At 38.4% G+C, this 21,197-nt stretch overlaps 2 protein-coding genes across 4 annotated transcripts in view; one reads left to right on the plus strand and one right to left on the minus strand.

Moving 5' to 3' along the window:
• Positions 1-21,197, minus strand: part of LOC137040008 (SLAM family member 5-like) — a 57,007-nt gene that overhangs the window by 19,879 nt on the left and 15,931 nt on the right. Inside the window, exons 2-3 of one of the 2 annotated variants that reach the window (XM_067415414.1) lie at positions 14,277-14,394; positions 228-545 (exon numbers count right to left, since the gene is read on the minus strand). In XM_067415414.1, the coding sequence (XP_067271515.1) occupies positions 228-516 (289 nt within the window). In that variant the 5' untranslated portion in view covers positions 517-545; positions 14,277-14,394. Of the gene's footprint in view, positions 1-227; positions 546-1,106; positions 1,243-14,276; positions 14,395-21,197 lie in introns of those variants that run through there. The other variant, XM_067415412.1, reaches the window with a different exon arrangement.
• On the plus strand, positions 5,067-20,711 carry LOC137040015 (uncharacterized). 2 transcript variants are annotated; one of them, XM_067415421.1, is made up of 5 exons: positions 5,067-5,422; positions 10,299-10,619; positions 14,256-14,426; positions 14,581-14,657; positions 19,186-20,711. In XM_067415421.1, exons 1-5 carry the CDS (start codon positions 5,368-5,370, stop codon positions 19,228-19,230), a joined length of 669 nt encoding a protein of 222 aa, XP_067271522.1. In that variant the 5' UTR covers positions 5,067-5,367; the 3' UTR covers positions 19,231-20,711. The 2 variants fall into 2 exon arrangements, with proteins under 2 accessions (XP_067271522.1, XP_067271523.1); XM_067415422.1 differs by having other exon boundaries at positions 19,189-20,711.

A 21,197-nucleotide genomic window follows, 5' to 3' on the forward strand; every position in this document is an offset into this window, starting at 1 on the left:
ATCCCCTCTAGAACCTGTTTTACTTATTTTGCTTCACCACTGAAAGTATTTTAACAATATGCATCACTGTGTGATTTGTCCACTGCATGAACCCGTCCCACATTTTAATATTTTATAATATCTGTACTTTTACAATCACAATAAAGCTGAATCATCTTAATTATAAAAATAAATGGCCACTTCTGTAATGTAGTATATAATAGAGTGAGCTGTAATTGTCTACTCACCATAGAAAGTAACATTGAATCTGTGTTTAGGCGATGAGTTGCTGCGGCTGATCTCAGCTTCATAAACTCCACTGAGTTCAGTTGAGGTGTTTGTGATGGTCAGAGATCCAGTCTTCTGGTCCAGCTCCAGTCTGTCTCTGAATCTCCCATCAAGATCATCAGGGAAATAATTGTTCACTCCATTGGTTTTAGCTATAAGAGGCCCTTTAGTTCCAAATGTCCACAGTATCTCATCATCTCTCTGTAGTTCAGTAACATTAATCTGTAGAGTGACAGATTCTCCCTCCATCACTGACTTCAGTTCATCACCAAACACACCTGAAGAACAGACACAGACACACATTCAACTTTAAGTTGTTTTAATGAAGCTTTAACTGGAGTTTAAAGTAGTTTTAAAAAATGGAAAGACAGAAACAGCAGCATGGGAAATAAACGACAGGGTGGAAAACATGGATATCTGAGTTCACACACCTTCATATAGCTTACAGTTTATGTTTTGGTTTAGTGTTATAAGTAACATAAGTGAACAGTTAGAAAACATCTACATTTTTATTAATTGATGATGGAACTGAAGTTCATTAGAGCTTCACACAAATAACATGCAACTGTAAAAAAACATGTAACCGATTCTTTCTGTGTTAAACTGACACATTTACATCTACATTTATGCATTTAGCAGACGCTTTTATCCAAAGCGACTTACATCTCAGGAGTACAGGAAGGGATCTGTCAAGAAGAGGCAACGGAATGCAAAAAGTGCCCTAAATACCAAGATTTGCAAAACATGCATGTATACTACCAGAGTAGCAAAAAACAGAAAAGGGAAGGAAAAAAGAAAAAGTAGTGGAAGAAGAGTTATGTTACATGTCTATAACTTACCAACCAGACGGCAACAGCACAAACAGCAAAAAACAAAGAAGTAAAACATCTTCATCAGTTCAGAGGTCTGAAATAGTTTCAGTCAAATCTGAAAACCTGAGTGAGTCTGGAGTAAAGATGTGTCGAGAAGAGGCTGTTAACCGGTTTCTGGCTGTTCACTTCAGCCAAACAGAATTAGACTACGCCCCTTCAACCACACACACACACACACACACACACACACACACACACACACACACACACACACACACACACACAAAACCTGTCTCAAACATTTATCAGAATGCACAAAATGATTGACTGGTAAGAGAGCCTTCAATTCATCCTTTTGTTATGCTTTTTTCTGGCACACTGTCACCATTAGAGGGCACACTTCTGAAGAAAAAAAATCCCCATATCATTTAGCACAGCAACCACATGGAATATGTAATTGTGTACCAGGTGTTATGCTGAAATCCCAACCACTGACAGATAATGGATGGATCCTTTACAGTCTGTCACACACATTCGTCCTTTAAATGAATGAATCACAAAATCACATAACGTCCGTGTTTTGTGTAAGACAGAATGGACTCAAACTTACTAAGAATATATTAAGGTTATTTGCATAAACAGTCAATTCAAAACTGCTGTCAAAAAAAATCTAAATTCAGAAGCCAGTTCAGTCTTAATACAGTAATGACGTAGTCGCAAACAATAGAGAAGAGACCGTTCTCAAAAACAGGCAGGGTAAAAAAAAAAAAAAAAAACAGCAACAGGGCAGACAAGTAAAAATAGGGAGGAGCCTCAGGTAAAAAAAAAAGGCACACAGCTACTGCAGGATCATAAAAAACCAATGAAACACCCTGAATTCACGTGGACTTCATGAACAAGCGTGACTTAAGTCTAAGATATCAAAAGCCCATCAATCATCTCTTAGTGAAACAAAAATATATTTCCCTATATGAATGATCAGTATATTAAATTATATAAGAGTTTATTTAAAAATATACAGAATAATATATTGTATTAATATATTGAATAATACATATTAAATTTGTTTTTCATATATTGAAAATATATTTTTGTGACTATATATTTACTAATATATATATACATATATATATATATATATATATATATATATATATATATATATATATATATATATATATATATATATATATATATATATATATATATATATTAGTAAATATATAGTCACAAAAATATATTTTCAATATATTTAGTATATATATATATATACACACACACACAGGTCCTTCTCAAAAAATTAGCATATCATGAAAAGGTTCTCTAAACGAGCTATTAACCTAATCATCTGAATCAACTAATTGACTCTAAACACCTGCAAAAGATTCCTGAGGCTTTTAAAAACTCCCAGCCTGGTTCATTACTCAAAACCATCATTGACACCCTCAAGCGAGAGGGGAAGACACAGAAAGAAATTTCTGAACGAATAGGCTGTTCCCAGAGTGCTGTATCAAGGCACCTCAGTGGGAAGTGTGTGGGAAGGAAAAAGTGTGGCAAAAAACGCTGCACAACGAGAAGAGGTGACTGGACCCTGAGGAAGATTGTGGAGAAGGACCGATTCCAGACCTTGGGCGACCTGCGGAAGCAGTGGACTGAGTCTGGAGTAGAAACATCCAGAGCCACCGTGCACAGGCGTGTGCAGGAAATGGGCTACAGGTGCCGCATTCCCCAGGTCAAGACACTTTGGGCTACAGAGAAGCAGCACTGGACTGTTGCTCAGTGGTCCAAAGTACTTTTTTTCAGATGAAAGCAAATTTTGCATGTCATTCGGAAATCAAGGTGCCAAAGTCTGGAGGAAGACTGGGGAGAAGGAAATGCCAAAATGCCTGAAGTCCAGTGTCAAGTACCCACAGTCAGTGATGGTCTGGGGTGCCATGTCAGCTGCTGGTGTTGGTCCACTGTGTTTTATCAAGGGCAGGGTCAATGCAGCTCGCTATCAGGAGATTTTGGAGCACTTCATGCTCATCTGCTGAAAAGCTTTATGGAGATGAAGATTTGGTTTTTCAGCACGACCTGGCACCTGCTCACAGTGCCAAAACCACTGGTAAATGGTTTACTGACCATGGTATTACTGTGCTCAATTGGCCTGCCAACTCTCCTGACCTGAACCCCATAGAGAATCTGTGGGATATTGTGAAGAGAAAGTTGAGAGACGCAAGACCCAACACTCTGGATGAGCTTAAAGGGTAACTTCACCACTTTTTCATATTAAACTATGTTATTCCCTTAACTTAAACGAGTTGATACATACCTCTCTCGTCTCAGTGCGTGCACTTAATCTCTCTGACGCGCGGTGATGATCTGATAGCATTTAGCTTAACCCACTAAGCCCAGTTCATTCACTATGGTACCAAACAGAGATCAAGTTAGAAGGGACCAAACACCTCCATCTTTTCCCTATTTAAATACAGTTACACGAATAGTTGAACGGTCAAGTATGGTGACAAAATAAAACGTGGCACTTCTCTAATCGGATTAAAAAGGAGAACTATAATGTATGGCGGATTAGCACTTCTGAGAGTACTTCGGCTCGGCGCAGTAAAAAGTCCCGGCCGAAACATCTTCCCTCACATCTCCCCCTCACTCTCTCATTTCTGTCAATAGGGAGATGTGAGGGAAGATGTTTCGGCCGGGACTTTTTACTCCCTTTAAGGCCGCTATCGAAGCATCCTGGGCCTCATAACACCTCAGCAGTGCCACAGGCTGATCGCCTCCATGCCACGCCTCAGTGAAGCAGTCATTTCTGCAAAAGGATTCCCCACCAAGTATTGAGTGCAGAACTGAACATAATTATTTGAAGATTGACTTTTTTTATATTAAAAACCCTTCTCTTTTATTGGTCGGATGAAATATGCTAATTTTTTGAGAAAATCATCAGTATTTAAACAATAAAAGACCTGAAATAGTTCAGTTGGTGTGCAATGAATCTAAAATATATGAAAGTTTATTTTTTATCATTACATTATGGAAAATAATGAACTTTATCACAATATGCAATTTTTTTTTAGAAGGACCTGTATATGATCAGATATGGTAGTGGATGTGTAATATACTGCAGATACATTAACTCATGCAGTATAAACACATTTATAGAGAAATAATGCAATATATGTCTTATATTTACTTACAGTATAAATACTTCATATTATAAGTATTTAGCAAAAAGACTACAATCTAAAAAATTAATTCAGTCGCTTAGTAAATATCATGGTAATAATTAACTGTATTAACTTAATAAAATCTCTAAATATCATTTACTTGATGTCTCGAGTTGAACATACCCAAATTTACTAAAATTCCAGTTCATTTTGTATAAAATTTAGTTATATTTGTTTTTTTCTCTAAAATAATGTAGTATTTGAATAACCAATTATTTATTTCAAATAGACCTATACTTAATATATTTAGGAAATTTCTTTATCAAAATATTTGATAATGGAGAATTCAAATCAAGATTATTAATATTTATTAAACACTGAAGAAATGTATTAAGTTTACTGGATTTAAACAATGTAATATATGCTGCATCGCTGTAACATTACTCATGGACAATAAAAGCCAATGTTAATAAGTGTGGTTGGAGTATTTTACAAAGGTTTAGAGGAAATTAGAATTACACACAAATAAAAACAGTTAATATTACACATAAATATTGGTTTTAAAATATTTTTCTCCATTTTTTTCTACTGTACCAAATGCAGTTACTCATGCAGATGTACTTAATTTTTTTTACTTACATTTATTCAGTTCATACTGTGTATGTAATTGATTTCACTGCTTTAAAATGTACTACTTTATTTAGTTTACACATTTTTCACCAAATTTGGCATTATATTTTGCAGTATATTTCCATATATTTTTGTTCCATAAGGGATGTCTAATTTTGTTCCACTTCCATTGCTTCCAGTTTGCCGAAATATTGCAAAATGTTTAAGGAGAAATGCAAACTCTCAATAGTCATGTTTTCTTGATCCTGTTATTTGTCCAGTCCAAGATTGTGTTGGTGTGAATCAGCACAGCCTCATTGGCACAATGACACACAGCCCAATGAAAATGTGAAAAAATATCACTGTTGTGAAACTGAATTACAGCGCCAACGCGCTACACGCATGCTCACTCAGCTGAGACACAAAGACAGAAGTAGAGGTAGACTTTTCCTACATGATTTTACCACAGTCCGCATCGCTCTGATAACACCCATTTCAAACCTCAGAGCTGCTCGAAGAAAATGTTTAAAGAAAAAACACATGTTTTTTTCTGGCTGTACTATTGCCGTCTGATTGGTAAGTCACAAACTTTTTTGGGGTTATGGTAGAAGTTAGTCTATATCAATAGTACATCAGTAAATCAGATAGAAGATTATTCCCACATATTACTATGAGCTGTAGATGAGACTATGAAAAGTATTTACTTATGTAACTGATAACACTAAACAAAAACATAAACTGTAAGCTATATGAAGGTGTGTGAACTCTGATATCCGTGCTTTCCTTCCTGCCGTTGTTTCCCATGCTGTGGCTTCTGTCTTTCCATTTTTCAAAACTACTTTAACCCCTTAAGTGTCACTGGCCCACCGGTGGGCCCATTTGCCACTGCATGTTTAAAACAATATATCCTATATTTATCCTAATCTAATGTTGACAAACTATATATCATTTGAAAGCTTACGAACTCAAGATACATCCTGTGCAAACCGATTTGAAATCGGACCTTGCGTTACCATGGAAACGGTGCTCTAAATTATTCTAGCGGGCTCCTCCCCAAGTGGCGTTGTCATGTTTCATATTTATTTAACATATTTGTTTAATTTATAATAAAAACCTTTTCTAATCTTGACAAAACGCATATCGTCGTAAAGGTCTTAGTCTCACGGTTCTATATCTGCAAACTGTTTTGTGATATTTACACAAAAATATATACATTTGACACAGGAAATTGCATTTAAAAAAATCAATGGAATTTCAATGACACCCGGTGGCTATTTGTGGTACAACGCCTAAACAAAATCTCATGGGAACTTCAATTTTTGTGATATCAACTTCAAATTTGGAACACAAATTGATTAGACATATGGTTTTGATTTGATAGTAATTTTAGAGTCCACATTATTTTGTAACATATATATTTTATATTAAATATTAAATATCTAGTACAGTATATTTGATTTACAGTACATTTAAACTTCCATAACTTTTTTAAACTTAAATTTTATGAAGTGATTTCACTTGAGCAATACTCTGCTGACTGTCTTCTTTAAAATGAGACCAAACTTATGTCTATATTCCAAAGCATTCTTGAATTGCAACCATTTAAGTTTGGATAGTGAATTTTCATGTATATTTTCAAAATGGGGGGTGACACTTAAGGGTTTAAACCTCTTAACGTTCACGAGGACGTGCTGAAGCTCTCTTTGCTTAAATTAGCTCAAAATTACTATCAGATGTAAGTAATTACCTTGACAAACTATACATCATTAAAAAGATCTAAGACTAAAGTTACATTTTTTTATCTCTGTTTTATTCTCAAAGTCTTATAGTGACCATAATGTGTTAAAGGTAGGATAGGCCACCAGCAGCCATATCACCCTGTAGCCTAAGACTGGTTTCCCACTGAAGCTAAGCAGGGCTGAGCCTGGTCAGTACCTGGATGGGAGACCAACTGGGAAAACTCGGAGCTGCTGGTAGAGGTGTTAGTGAGGCCAGCAGGGGGCGCTCACCCTGTGGTCTGTGTGGGTCCTAACACCCCAGTATAGTGATGGGGACACTGTACTGTCAAAGAGCACCGTCTTTCGGATGAGACGTTAAACCGAGGTCCCGGCTCTCTGTGGTCGTTAAAAATCCCAGGATGTCCTTCGATAAAGAGTAGGGGTGTAACCCCGGCATCCTGGCCAAATTTGCCCACTGGCCTCTGTCCATCATGGCCTCCTAATCTTTCCCCTATCCTGATTGGCTTCATCACTCGGTCTCCTCTCCACCAATCAGCTGGTATGTGGTGAGAGTTCTGGCGCAATATGGCTGCCGCATCATCCAGGTGGATGCTGCACATTGGTGGTGGTTGAGGAGATTCCCCCTTCTATGTAAAGTGCTTTGAGTGCCTTGAAAAGCGCTGTATAAATGTAATGAATTATTTATTATTAGGTAGGAATTGGTTAAAAAACTTTTTTTCCAAATTTTTTAAAACTTTCTTTATATATCAATACATAATTAAAATGTGAGTACTCTGAAAAAGAAAGTATAAAAATTGAGTGTCTGTAGACCTCTCAGGACTGTTTTAAAGACAGCTCATTATTTCCATTCACTCCACCTTCTCCCTTCTGGGCTCTTTCCAAAGCCACGCCCCCAAAACACATGAACACGCCTCACTGACCAGCTAAGAGATCTAAGAGATCAGCTGGAAGACGCATTATTGACCTCAGAGGAGCAGTGTGCTCATCATGTCAGAATCACGTAATAAAACATCTAACTTTATCAGTATGAATATAAACAAATAAGATGTCTTTTAGTTCTCACTATCAAGCTAGAATACCGATACTGGTAAAGTGTAAAATATATTTTTGTTTGATTTGGTAACGAGCTAGTTATATTTACAAGTCAAAGAAAACGGGTAGCATCATGTTTTCCCAATAACATCAGTTATACTGTCATGAAGATGAATTTCGTGTAAGATTCGTAACATATACTGTGTTTTGCATGTAAGAGTTTCCATGATGAAAGCATTGTTGATTAGCAGCAGCTAAAGCTAACTTAGCTCTAAAAAAAGCTCCTGGATGCGGTGTACTAGCTTTTACACATGCATTTTGTTATCTAAAGTTAAATTTTGCGAAATTCAACAAACAGCGATCAACTTGAGTTAAACATATTGAGTATTTATCATATCTACTAATGGCTAAGTGTATAACATTGTAACTTTATGCTAAGTAATGTTATGTTAGCTATATTAGGCAGCTTCATGTGCGCTTGATACATGCTTCATTAAAACATAAACCGATTTTTTTTTAAATCAAAATGAAAGATTACCTGTCCAGCAGAAATACAGCCAGCAATGAGTCGTTTTTCAGGTCCATCAGTTCTCGCCATCGTTGAAAAGTCACGCAGATATTTACTCTCGTTTGTTTATCCAAAGACTTTCTGTGCATTGCCTTTTCTCGTACTGTCTTCCTTTTTTTGCATTGTTTGCCTTCGCTGACTGTAAAACCCTGCACTGTGAAGTTTGAATGCTCTTTCTCTGCCATTATTTCGCCTCGGTGTCTTGCCTCTTGAACTGCTCAAATCAAACGAGCGCGCGCACGTGAGCAGATCCTGTAGCGAAAGCGGTGGTCGCCATGGTAGCGAGAGAGAGTGACAGTCGCCCAAGCCAATCATGTGTTTCGTCCCGAACGAAAATAATGAGCGGTGTTTACTGCAGATTAAAAAGTCTAGAGTCACTCGGTTTTTATACTCTCCTTTTCAGAGTACTTACATTTTAATTATGTATTGACATATAAAGAAAGTTTAAACAAATTTGGACAAAAGTGTTTTAGATCAGTCCTACCTACCCTACCTTTAATATGTGCCAGGAGTTATGAATATGATCATCGGCGTCTACCTTTTGATTGTAATATGCGCGTCATTTGCTCCCATTCATAAAAAACTCCTCTGTGGTCGTCATGAAGACTCTCGACAAAACAACTTCCCTCAGGGCTTTTACTTCAAAAGTGTGCAGATGTGGAGAAATATTGACAGATTCTCACGTTTGAGTCAAATTTCTATACAGAGAAGTATTATTTATTAAATCTTTATCCAAAATCCGCGGATGTATCATTATGAGCGCAGTATACTGTGATGTGCTGTGTTTTCAATTCATTCTGGCAGCCGGAGGGCGCTGGAAAGCTGTACTACTGAAAATTCACCCCATGTGGAATAGATGAAGAACAGACACACCATGTGACATTCAGGAAGTATCTGACATGACCAAAACTGCTTCCAGAGATCGTCAGATCGCTATTTCATGCAGATAGACACGTTTTAAGACCATAAACACACAATCGCAGGAATATATGGTTGGTTGTTATGGCAATATACAGCTGTGTTCTTTATGCCATGTTGGGTGTTTTCATAAGAGATTATATTTATAATGCAATGCTATTCCACATAGCTTTTAGCATTGTATATTTTCTTTCAGTTTTTTTGACCCGAAGCTATATGAGATCACATATTGTTATATAAAACACTCGACTTATAAATTATAAAGTGATATGAAGCAAGTTTTGAATAAAACATGATTTTAATGTTATAAATTGTTGTTTTGCTGGTGTGCTAAGCTAACATGCTAGCTTGCCCTATGCACCTGCCACTGAGCAAATAACGTTACTTTATTTTTATGAACATTTTCTAAATGTAAAACTACTGAAATGCTTATTTGGACGAAATGCATTCAATAGAGTCTCAGTGAGGGTAAAGTGAGATCGAGGTTTGATTTAGAAATGAGGTTTGAATAGAACAGTTTGAATAGAGAATCGTTAGTAATTATAATGCAGACAAAAGAATAATAATTAGAGCCATAACCAGTCCGCAGAAGTGTGAATGTGTGCCGGGGAGACAAACTGAATGGGGCAGTTTGCACCTCTAAACAATAGAGGCAATATAGTGAATGAAAGCTGAGAAGACATGGCAATAAACATCAGTTGATATTTTAGAGATATCTCAAAATAAAATCACATGAAACGATCTTGTAAAACATTTAATAAAATTCAGAGTTTTAGACTGATCATCTTCAGATCTGAAATATAACATGGTCAGACTTGTGGCTTTAGCTGTTGTGCATTTCTAGATTGCTACAAGGCCAACTTCAATTTTATTTTCATAAAGATGTTTCATACAAATAAATTTCTAATAACTTTACAAAACTTTGAAGCTTATTATAGCTTTTTTGATTATAAAAAAATTTTGACTTTACAGTAAGACGCCCAGTGTCTGCTTTCAAATGAGACCATAATTATGCTTTTAGTGCAAAGGATTCACAAACTGTATTTGTTTTAGTCTGAATATGCATTTCTTAGGATTTTTTCAAAAGTTGGGATTCAGATTAACAGGTTAAACTTCAGTTAAAGCTTCATTAAAACAACTTTAGTGAGAGACTAGTGTGTCTGTGTCTGTTAGTGTGTCTGTGTCTGTTCTTCAGGTGTGTTTGGTGATGAACTGAAGTCAGTGATGGAGGGAGAATCTGTCACTCTACAGATTAATGTTACTGAACTACAGACAGATGATGAGATACTGTGGACATTTGGAACTAAAGGGCCTCTTATAGCTAAAACCAATGGAGTGACCAATTCTTTCCCTGATGATGTTCTCGATGGGAGATTCAGAGACAGACTGGAGCTGGACCAGAAGACTGGATCTCTGACCATCACAGACATCTCAACTGAACTCAGTGGAGTTTATGAAGCTGAGATCAGCCTCAGCAGCTCAGTGACTAAACACAGATTCAATGTTACTGTCTATGGTGAGTAGACAATTACAGCTCATTCTATTATATATTACAGATGTGGCATTTCATTGTTATAATTCTTCTTAATACTACAAAAATAATAATATTTGTGATCTTTGATATTTCACTGTCACTGTAATTCCATTAAAAATATGAATCCATAAAAACACTGAAAACTGACCGTGAAACAATCCTCTCGACTCTAGTGTCATATATAAAAACCTGTCATTCTGTTATAATTTTACATATAAAATAAAAACCCATATAGCTCAGTCCAAATGATATTTCATGCAAACTTAGCCATATACTTTCATGATGAACTGCCTCCACAAAAGGGCGTTTTATTTTCGTATACTGAGGCATCTCCTCCATTGACTTTCATTCAGACAGAACAGCTTCTGGGAGCGTTTTACAGAAAGATTTGAACTTTAGAATCATATTTCATCTGTTTGGTAACCTTGGCCACTTTAGCTGGGACCTGAACTAACCACCTGGAATTGTGTTTGATCGTTTGAAATTTAAAAAAATCATTGTATTATAAAAACATATTTTACGTTTCAGGCCTCAAAACCTCACTTGAACAAATGTATTAAAATCATACTACAATATTGTGACATTCCATTATGCCATAGTATATCGTCATAATGTGGAGAAAGTAGAGTTGCTGTGACGTCAACACTAACAAATAATCGTCTCCATGATCCACTGACTGATGCCCAGTAGATGAAGAGATAAGAACAGGACAGACACTATACAGACCCAACAGTGCTCTTACGAGTTGCTAAAACAAGACACATTTCTTTAATTTTCTATCAATATAATTGTTGCTCTCTATTTCATGGGACATGTCTCATGTTTTTTTCAGTGTTATACCATAAAGGACTGTATTCAATGGGTTTCTATTATTTAGATTTACTTTGAAAACTTAATCGAGAATCAGCTTCAGAACCGAGCATTTCATTCAGATGGTTAGACAAAGAGAGGAACATGTATTGTGAAATGATCACATCACATCAGTTTAGCTTTACAATAAACTCTCACCAACTGACATCCCAATTAACTCATAGCGTAATTATTTTATGGTGTTCGTGTTACATATTGTCATGTCCGTTTTAGGTTTTGTTCGTGTTTTCATGTGTTTTATTTTGGAATTTAGTCTCCTAGTTCCCTTGATGTGATCCTGTCATGTGCTTCCTATGTTCATGTGCCTTGTTTTCATTGGTTCCTTGGTTTCATACATCATGTACTCATGGGTTCTTGTTTCATTAGTACTGTCTGTCACTTTCAGCAGTTATTGTTTATGAGTTGTAATATTACAGATTTCTGTTTGTTGTACATCAGATACAGATAAATTAACACATTAGGCCTACATTTATTTGAATGCATTAATGAGAGTGTGTGTGTGAATTGGTCATGCCATCTCTATTAATTATGTAGCTGTGGTTTGTAGTTACTTTAAAGGTAGACAAACCTATGCTATAACAGTTGAGTTTCTAAACTACTTTAGTGATAAATCACAGGACAGTGTTGACAATGAGTTTCTGCGCTCTGTGCGATCTTTACGTGATGTGCGAGCTCCTGTATGAGTGTTTGTGTGCCACAGTACATCAGGCATTAATTCAACATAATACTAGGGCTGTCAAACGATTATAATTTTTTTAATCGCGATTTAATCGCAGATTTTTATTTGTTGTAAATGTATCTTAAATTAAGTTTGAATTAAGTTTTTTATACTCTAATCAACATGGTATATGGACAAATATGCATGCTTTATGCAAATGTATGTTTATTATTAGTGAAACCATATAATACTTATACAATAATAATCAAGAAAACAGCATGAAGACTAGATATGTATCAAAGTTCATAGATGTTTATCAAAGAACTTGTTCATGTCTCTTAAGCCTAGCTTAAAAATTCAGAATAAGCAGTGATTTCTCTCATTTTAAGAATATAAATAAAGGTAGTATTACTGGCAGTTTAGTTCAGAAAAGAGCACAGTTGAAAAACTGGTAATGTGAAAGCTGTCATGCGGACCTGTGAGCACACCAGAACCACACCATACCTGGAGGAGGTCCATATTCCACGAGTAGGAATATAGTGCTGCCCCTATAAGAGAGGTTGCGCTCTCTATTGAACTTTCGGTATTGTGCGTGTGCGCGCTGAACTATGCCTCGATTCACGTGAAGAGTGTGAGAATGAGACACGGAGCGTTCTTGTTCAGAAGAGTTACGTGCATTCATTTTTAGCAGATTGTAATGCATTTAGTTCAATATAACACACGTACTGTAAGTGGTGGTGTCAATGATTTACCTCAGACATGTGTGAGAGTGAGCTTCAGTGTATTCACGCATCGCGCTCGGACTGCAGAGAATGTGCTCAATGTAAACAGACTTTACTTTCTGGTGTCTATGGTTAAACAGAAAATATGGTAGCTCATAAGCAATAACTGCACTTTTGGTTTAGAATATTAATGATAACCATTTTCTTTCCCTATTAATGTTTGCTGCTGCATCCTTTACATCTATGGCTTATCCCGATTTTTCCAACTACGGATCAAACAGAAAATGTGCGCTGTGTTAACGAGCGTTAATAAATTTAGTGCTGTTAAAATTAATTTGCGTTAACGCGTTATTAACGCGTTAACTTTGCCAGCCCTACATAAAACACATCCGATGGTGTAAAACTGCTTCAATGTTCAAACGAGCAGGTCTTAAAGCACATACAATTGACAAAAGATTTGTGAGGACGCAAGTGCAAGTTATCCGGCTTCAGGACAAACGTTTGTCAGAGACACGACGCGACTCGGCTCACGAGCACTGAATGGAGATGTTTGCCATGTTGTTCTTGAATAGTTTCAAATCACTTGAATGTTCAAATTGGCAAGGGTTTAATCTCATTTAAATGACAAATTTCATGAGGACTCAAGTGAAAGTGATCACGGCGCCAGGGCTTTCGTGCGCCATCTGTGTGTGTGTGTGTGTGTAGCAGCGCAATAAGAACAGCGATTAACTTACCTATATGAACTGGGTAAAACATACAATTACCATAGTAATTCTGAGCATCCAGAAAGTATACATAAAGATAACTACTCCTGAATTTTTCTGTGTGCAAATTGCACTTGATGTGACCGATGGGGCGGAGTCACGTGACTAAATTGAATTAAAACGTGACTTTGATTTAAAATACTTTGATTAATCGTCCATCCCTAGTATAAAACATACAATATGCCTCAAATGATTACTCCTATATGTAGACATGCACTACATTGTCTCTGGAATTTGGGTATCAAAATTAGGTATTTCCGAACTTCATGTGCAAATTTTACCTAGGAATCTCGTACGATAATTTCAATAACATTTGAAGGCAGCAATAAGCCCTTATGTTCGCCATGGTACTTTGTTGTGTATTCAACAATTGTTCCACAAGTCAGGTTGTTATCAGTCAAGTTCTTAATGCACATGAAGCAGGTTTTTGCTTCATGTAAAACAAGTTTGTAGTTCATGTTTCACATTCTTGTATTATTTACTTTGTAAACTGCACCAGGGTCCTCTACACCGTTATCTTTGTTTGCTTCAATGTCAGCTACCTTACACAGATCTACTACTTTCTCCTAATAATTCACTCACACTACTGACTGATTCTCTTTAGCCACTACAACACCTGACCCACCTTCAACTTCAGATCATCCTTCAGGTTCTCCTTCAGATCCTCCATCTCTCATTGTGCCGATCGCTGCTGCTGCTGCTGGATCTCTGTTGATTGTAGCTGCAGTGGGAATTATCTGGATCTGCAGGAAGCAGAGAAAAACTGATCAAGAAGGCAAGTGTGCCTACTGATACAACTGTAAAAATGTATTGAGTATTATAAAGATTAATAATACACTTTAATAATACAGCTCTCAAACAATGTATTTTTAGGATGAAAATGTATTTAGTGATTCCACTTTGTTGATTTAATGTATCCTTTATTACAGAAGAAACAGCTGAGACTCGTGAGGAAGAGATCACTTATGCTGCTCCGACGTTCCTCAAAATAAGAGAACAGAAACCGGTAAGATCATTTATGTCTATAGCCAGGTTTCCATTAAAACTTGCAATATTTTCTAAATGTCGATAAAAAACTATTGCAAAATGGTTAATGTTTCCATTAACCGATGTTATGAGATGAAAACTTTTTTTTTCCTTTTCTTGTGATAAGTAATTTCAAAAATCATGGCTACAGGCAATAGGTTTGAGTATATCACAGCCACTGCATCAGCCATTCTTTTTAATTGAAGGAGACGATGGTTATCCAAGCATTAAAGGCAAGGAAAGCCCCTTATACTGGGAGCGGTCACGCATGAGGTGCTTCTCCCTAATATCTGCTTCGAGATCTTGATAAATTGTGGCAGTTTGTTGTTTAAATTGCAGTATTCCCATAATTATTTTATCTTTTATGAGTTTAATAAAGAAGTCTGTCTCATCTTCTGTCCAATCATATCATGCCATCTCTAAATAATGATCAAGTGACTTATACGTACGCCAGACCTGTAAATGCAAAAAAACATTGCAGTTCTGCAACATATTCCTTTTTCGAATTGCCTGAAAAAACGCAAACATAAAAACTTTTTTGCACTATATGGAAGTTTTTGCAAAATTGAAGTCTTTCCATTGGCCGCATGTTCAATATCTTCAATTCAATCTGTGTCAGGAGAAATAGATGTGTTTAGTGTTCTTGTACAAGTTGTAACGGGTATGTTTCCTGTTTTTTTATTATTATTAAATTAATCAAAATAAAAACTACTAGTTTTGATTAGGGTTACTTCAAAAATTATACCACTAAAAGTATGACATTACTCTGACACAACCAGTTGAATATGGTGCACCAGGGTTTGAAATCTAGGATTTAAAGTTGGTCTTTGTTTCTGTCACTGGGTGTTTTCCCTGGAAAAAATGACTTCATACATTCACTAAAAATAAATATAGTTCTGAGAAAAAAATCGTGCAGCACGAATGTTCAACAGTTCAATGAAGTCCGCCCAAAAATAAGTGGTAAAGAAAATTGTGAAACAAATGTTTAGTTCCCAATCCCAATCTGCTGACACCATCACAACACCAAGTAAATCCTTACCCAAGCACTTGAGATTCAGTAGCAGTTCACATGTCTATTACCCCTAATGCCCCAATATAGTAACGGACATCCCAACGCTACCCACATTGTTGAGGGTGATGTTTAAATTAATATTTATACATTAGATAAATATTTACTTGAGTAAAAAATAAATATACTAAAATGTATTTAAAATACATTTATTTTATGCTAAGTATACTACAAATACATTTGGATATATTTATGGAAACCCAACACATGGTGACATTTGACCTCTTACAGGTGTTGATATATGAAAGCTGGGTTTAAGCCCTTTCCAAATCTGGTTTATCCTTTTATTTCTTTCATAGCTTGTCTTTAACAAAATGTATGGTTATCTGAAGTCGGCTGATCGCTATGATTATCAGGAATGGAATTTCTTGCAGAAATGCTTGCTAAATAAAATATATTTTTATTCATATGTGCTGAAAGGCCTTATAGGGTTAGTTCACCCAAAAATGAAATTGATGTCATTAACTCCTCACCCTAATGTCATTCCACACCCGTAAGACCTCTGTTCATCTTCACACACAGTTTAAGATATTTTAGATTTATTCCCAAAGCATATGCAGTACATGCACATATGAGTCCATATGTATAAGTAGTCCATATGAGACATCAGTGGGTTAATTAGCATCTCTTGAAGCATCGAAAATACATTTTGGTCCAAAAATACCAAAAACTACGACTTCATTCAGCATTGTCTTTTCTTCCGTGTTCCTCCAAAAAGATTCAAACGGTTCATGAATCGGTGAATCGATCAATGATCACGTGACATTGTGATTTCGGGGTGGTGGTGGGGTGGTGGTCACGAAGACCACCACCCCGGTCTGCCAGTCCATAGGCACTGTCCCCAACCGCCACGCGATGCTGCAGAGGTGCGTCAGCCAAGACAGCCCCACAACATCCAGAGACTTAAGGTACTCAGGGCGAATCTCATCCACCCCCGGCGCCTTGCCACCGAGGAGCTTATTAACTACCTCGATGACTTCAGCCCGGGTGATGGAGCCCTCAGCCTCTGCTTCCTCAAAGGAAGACGTGTCGGTGGGATTGAGGAGATCCTCGAAGTATTCCTTCCACCGTCCAACAATATCCCCAGTTGAGGTCAGCAGCTGCCCATCTCCACTGTTGACAGTGTTGGTGGGGCACTGCTTCTCCCTCCTGAGGCGTCGAACGGTTTGCCAGAATCTCTTCGAGGCCAACCGATAGTCTTTCTCCATGGCCTCACCGAACTCCTCCCAGGCCCGAGTTTTTGCCTCCACAACTACCCGGGCTGCTGTCCGCTTGGCCTGCCGATACCTGTACCGCTGCCTCAGGAGCCCCACAAGCCAGCCAGGCCTGATAGGACTTCTTCTTCAGCTTGACGACATTCCTTACTTCCGGTGTCCACCAACGGGTTCGGGGATTACCGCCTCGACAGGCACCAGAGACCTTACGGCCACAGCTCTGAGCGGCCGCGTCGACAATGGAGGTGGAGAACATGGTCCATTCGGACTCAATATCTCCAGACTCCCTCGGGATCTGGTCGAAGCTCTGCCGGAGGTGGGAGTTGAAGATCTCTCTGACAGGGGGTTCAGCCAAACGTTCCCAACAGACCCTCACAGTACGTTTGGGTCTGCCGAGTCTGTCCAGCTTCCTCCCCCGCCATCGGATCCAACTCACCACCAGGTAGTGATCGGTTGACAGCTCCGCCCCTCTCTTCACCTGAGTGTCCAAGACATACGGCCGGTGGTCAGATGAGATGACCACAAAGTCGATCATCGACCTTCGGCCTAGGGTGTGCTGGTGCCATGTGCACTGATGGACACCCTTATGCTTGAACATGGACAAGCCATGGTTAGCACAGAAGTCCAATAAAAGAACACCGCTTGGGTTCAGATCAGGGGGGCCATTCCTCCCAAACACGCCCCTCCAGGTGTCTCTGTCACTGCCCACATGGGCGTTGAAGTCTCCCAGTAGAACGATGGAGTCTCCAGTCGGAGCACTTTCTAGCACCCCTCCCAGAGACCCCAAGAGGGCCGGGTACTCTGCACTGCCATTCGGCCCGTAGGCACAAATGACAGTGAGAGACCTATCCCCGACTCGAAGGCGCAGGGAAGCGACCCTCTCGCTCACCGGGGTGAACTCCAACACATGGCGACTGAGCTGGGGGGCTATAAGCAAACCCACTCCAGCCCGCCGCCTCTCACCATGGGCAACTCCAGAGTGGTAGAGAGTCCAGCCTCTCACGAGAAGTGTGGTTCCAGAGCCCAAGCTGTGCGTGGAGGTGAGCCTAACTATTTCTAGTCGGTATCTCTCGACCTCCCGCACAAGCTCAGGCTCCTTCCCCGCCAACGAGGTGACATTCCACGTCCCTAGAGCCAGTTTCCGTGTCCAGAGATCGGGTCGTCGGGGGCCTTGCCTTCAACTGTCGCCCGATCCACTATGCACCGGCCCCTTATGATCCCTCCTGCAGGTGGTGAGCCCACAGGAGGGCGGCCCCACGTCGCTCTTTCGGGCTGAGCCCGACCGGGCCCCATGGGGGAGGGACCGGCCACCAGGCGCTCGCATACGAGCCCCAACCCTGGGCCTGGTGGGGGTGGGGCCCAGGCTGCGCCATGCCGGGCGACGTCTCGGCCCTTGTTTTTAATGTCATCATAATGGGCTTGGGAACTGCTCTTAGTCTGACCCATCACCAAGGACCTGTTTGCCTTGGGAGGCCCTACCAGGGGCATAAAGCCCCGGACAACATAGCTCCTAGGATCATTCAGGTACTCAAACCCCTCCACCACGATAAGGTGACAGTTCAAAGAGGGGTCTTTTGCAGGTGTTTAGAGTTAATTAGTTGATTCAGATGATTAGATTAATAGCTCGTTTAGAGAACCTTTTCATGATATGCTAATTTTTTGAGATAGGAATTGTGGGTTTTCATGAGCTGTATGACAAAATCATCAGCATTAAAACAATAAAAGACCTGAAATATTTCAGTTGGAGTGCAATGAATCTAAAATCTATAAAAAAAAAAATATTTTTATCAACATTACATTATGAAAAATAATGAACTTTATTACAATATGCTAATTTTTTGAGAAGGACCTCTACACACACACACACACACGCACACACACGCACACACACGCACACACACGCACACACACACACACACACACACACACACACACACACACACACACACACACACACACACACACACACACAATTGTTAAATAATTTACTCATATAAGGTTTTGGTTATACAGCCCTCATTTGATCATAATCATGATTGCAATATTGACCAAAATAATCATGATTATTGTCATAATGGGGCTGCCCAAGCATGTGCCCATGCCTAAATCTGCCACGGACTTTAAAACACTATTTCTCTATTTTATTAGCAATTTTGTACTAATGCTGGCATTGTATTCTATGATAATCTGTCTTTTTGTATGTTCTGTGTTTTCTTTCTTTTAAGCAGGAGGATGAGGTGATATACGCAGGTGTCGTCACCAGACGTTAATGAACTGATCTGTGATCCTTTTCCTCATTACTGATGTTCTTATCTCTAGAGTTTACATGCACACTTTGAAAGATCATTGTACAAATCTGTTTAAGATTCAAAAGCGATGCTCATGATTAAATGTGGTGTGTTATCAGCCGCTGCATGGCCATAGACACACATAAGCTGCATTCTTACTGTATGAGTATGAGAGATAAATATAAAGTGCCATAAAGGTTTGGTTAAAGCTGATTACTGATATTGGCCATTGTGTATGAAGGTTAAGAGCATGTTGCTAACACAGCATTTCAATTTCTTAAGTGCATGTAATCTCTGAACATTAATGTAATATTATCAAATATGTTTTTAGTTGTGTTGTGTGCAGTGTATATTTTTATTTTTAACCTTTTCTGTTTATTGTGATCCTGCATGTTAATTTGTATTTCAGTTATAGTGAAGGTTAAAAGATCAAACAATCCCATAGAGATAGAGGAGCATCATGGGAGATTAACTGGATTTTATTCAAGAGTTTCTCATTTTTAACACAAATTTGATTTGTGAGTCAATAGTTTCCTCTGAGCTCTTTAAACCCTCATGTGATGATTCTCAACAAACCCAAAACTCATCCACATTTACCAGACGGTTATTGTACATGAACTGAATTTAACAAAATCTGGGGTAGAGAGCAAATGACAGACAACATGATATAAAACTTCATAACTGTGACTGTTGTGAGAGTTCACTTGTGAACGGCTCAGATATTTGTTCTCAAGTGTTTATTTAGAGCAGGGTATTTTTCAGTTTTACACTTTGGATGCTCAGGAAATCCCAGCAGACTTTAATGAGCCGTTTTAATGTTTTAGCAGCTCATTCTCTATGCTTTTAGATCAAAATCCACTGATTGATGTAGATAAAACTGCAGAAGAACAGTACATATTTAGTGATTAATATTATCAGCAAACAGATGCTTCTGTGTATGTGTACAGTGTTTCCTTCAACAGACTCAAACCACAGAAGGCCTCATTTTAGATCTGGATGTAGTTTCATCTGTTGGGTAGAGAACGTGTGTGTGTGTGTGTGTGTGGTTTATCTCTGGACGCTTGTGGTTAATGTGCATCAGTGTTTGAACGTCTTAAGGCGAGAATAGTGTGTGTGTGTTCTTGTGAATCTTGTGGGGGTGAAGAACTTCCACACTTTAACTTCCTCTTTATGTGAAATATTAAAATGCATCTCATACGATTGTGTATGTGAAATATAAGAATAATATTAATCTGCATGTGCGTCTCTCTGTATGTCCATGACCTGTATGTCCTCTCATATACTCTGATGCTGTGACTGCTGATAAGAAGTGTTAGTTTCAGCTGTTATTTGCAGCCCCAGCAACACTTCGTTATTTCTGAGAAGTTTCCACTCTTCTTATCATCACACCTAATCTGTCTATCTTTTTTTTCTAAAAACATATCAGTGTCAAACTGTCAAAGACAAACAAGTGTATGATAAAAAATAAAATAATGCAATGCTTTATTCACTGCCAGTTGTAATATTTATTGTGTTTGCAATATGTTGTGTTTACGATGCATCAGGTAATTATTTATTTTGTTTTCATCCATTTTGGGGAGTTTCTTACAAAAAAACATTTTTCATTAGCACAACTGTTGTTTTAAACTGTAACAAACATGGTTTTCAATCAGCAGTGCAGCATTACTGACACCAAACACTTGAGTGAATCACGCGATCGATCGCTCTAGATCAGGTGTCCCCAGACTTGGTCCTGGAGGGACGCTGTCCTGCAGAGTTTAGCTCCAACCCCAACGAAACACACCTGAACCAGCTAATCAATGTCTCACGATGTCCTATAAAGGTGTGTTTCAGGTGTGTTTGATTGGGGTTGGAGCTAAACTCGGCAGGACAGTGGCCCTCCAGGATCGAGTCTGGGGTCCCCCTGCTCTAGAGGAAAACTTCCTTCAGCAGACAGCAGCCCTCTTGTG

Source organism: Pseudorasbora parva, chromosome 14 (assembly GCF_024679245.1).
Source record: "Pseudorasbora parva isolate DD20220531a chromosome 14, ASM2467924v1, whole genome shotgun sequence".
NCBI classification, from domain to species: Eukaryota; Metazoa; Chordata; class Actinopteri; order Cypriniformes; family Gobionidae; genus Pseudorasbora; species Pseudorasbora parva.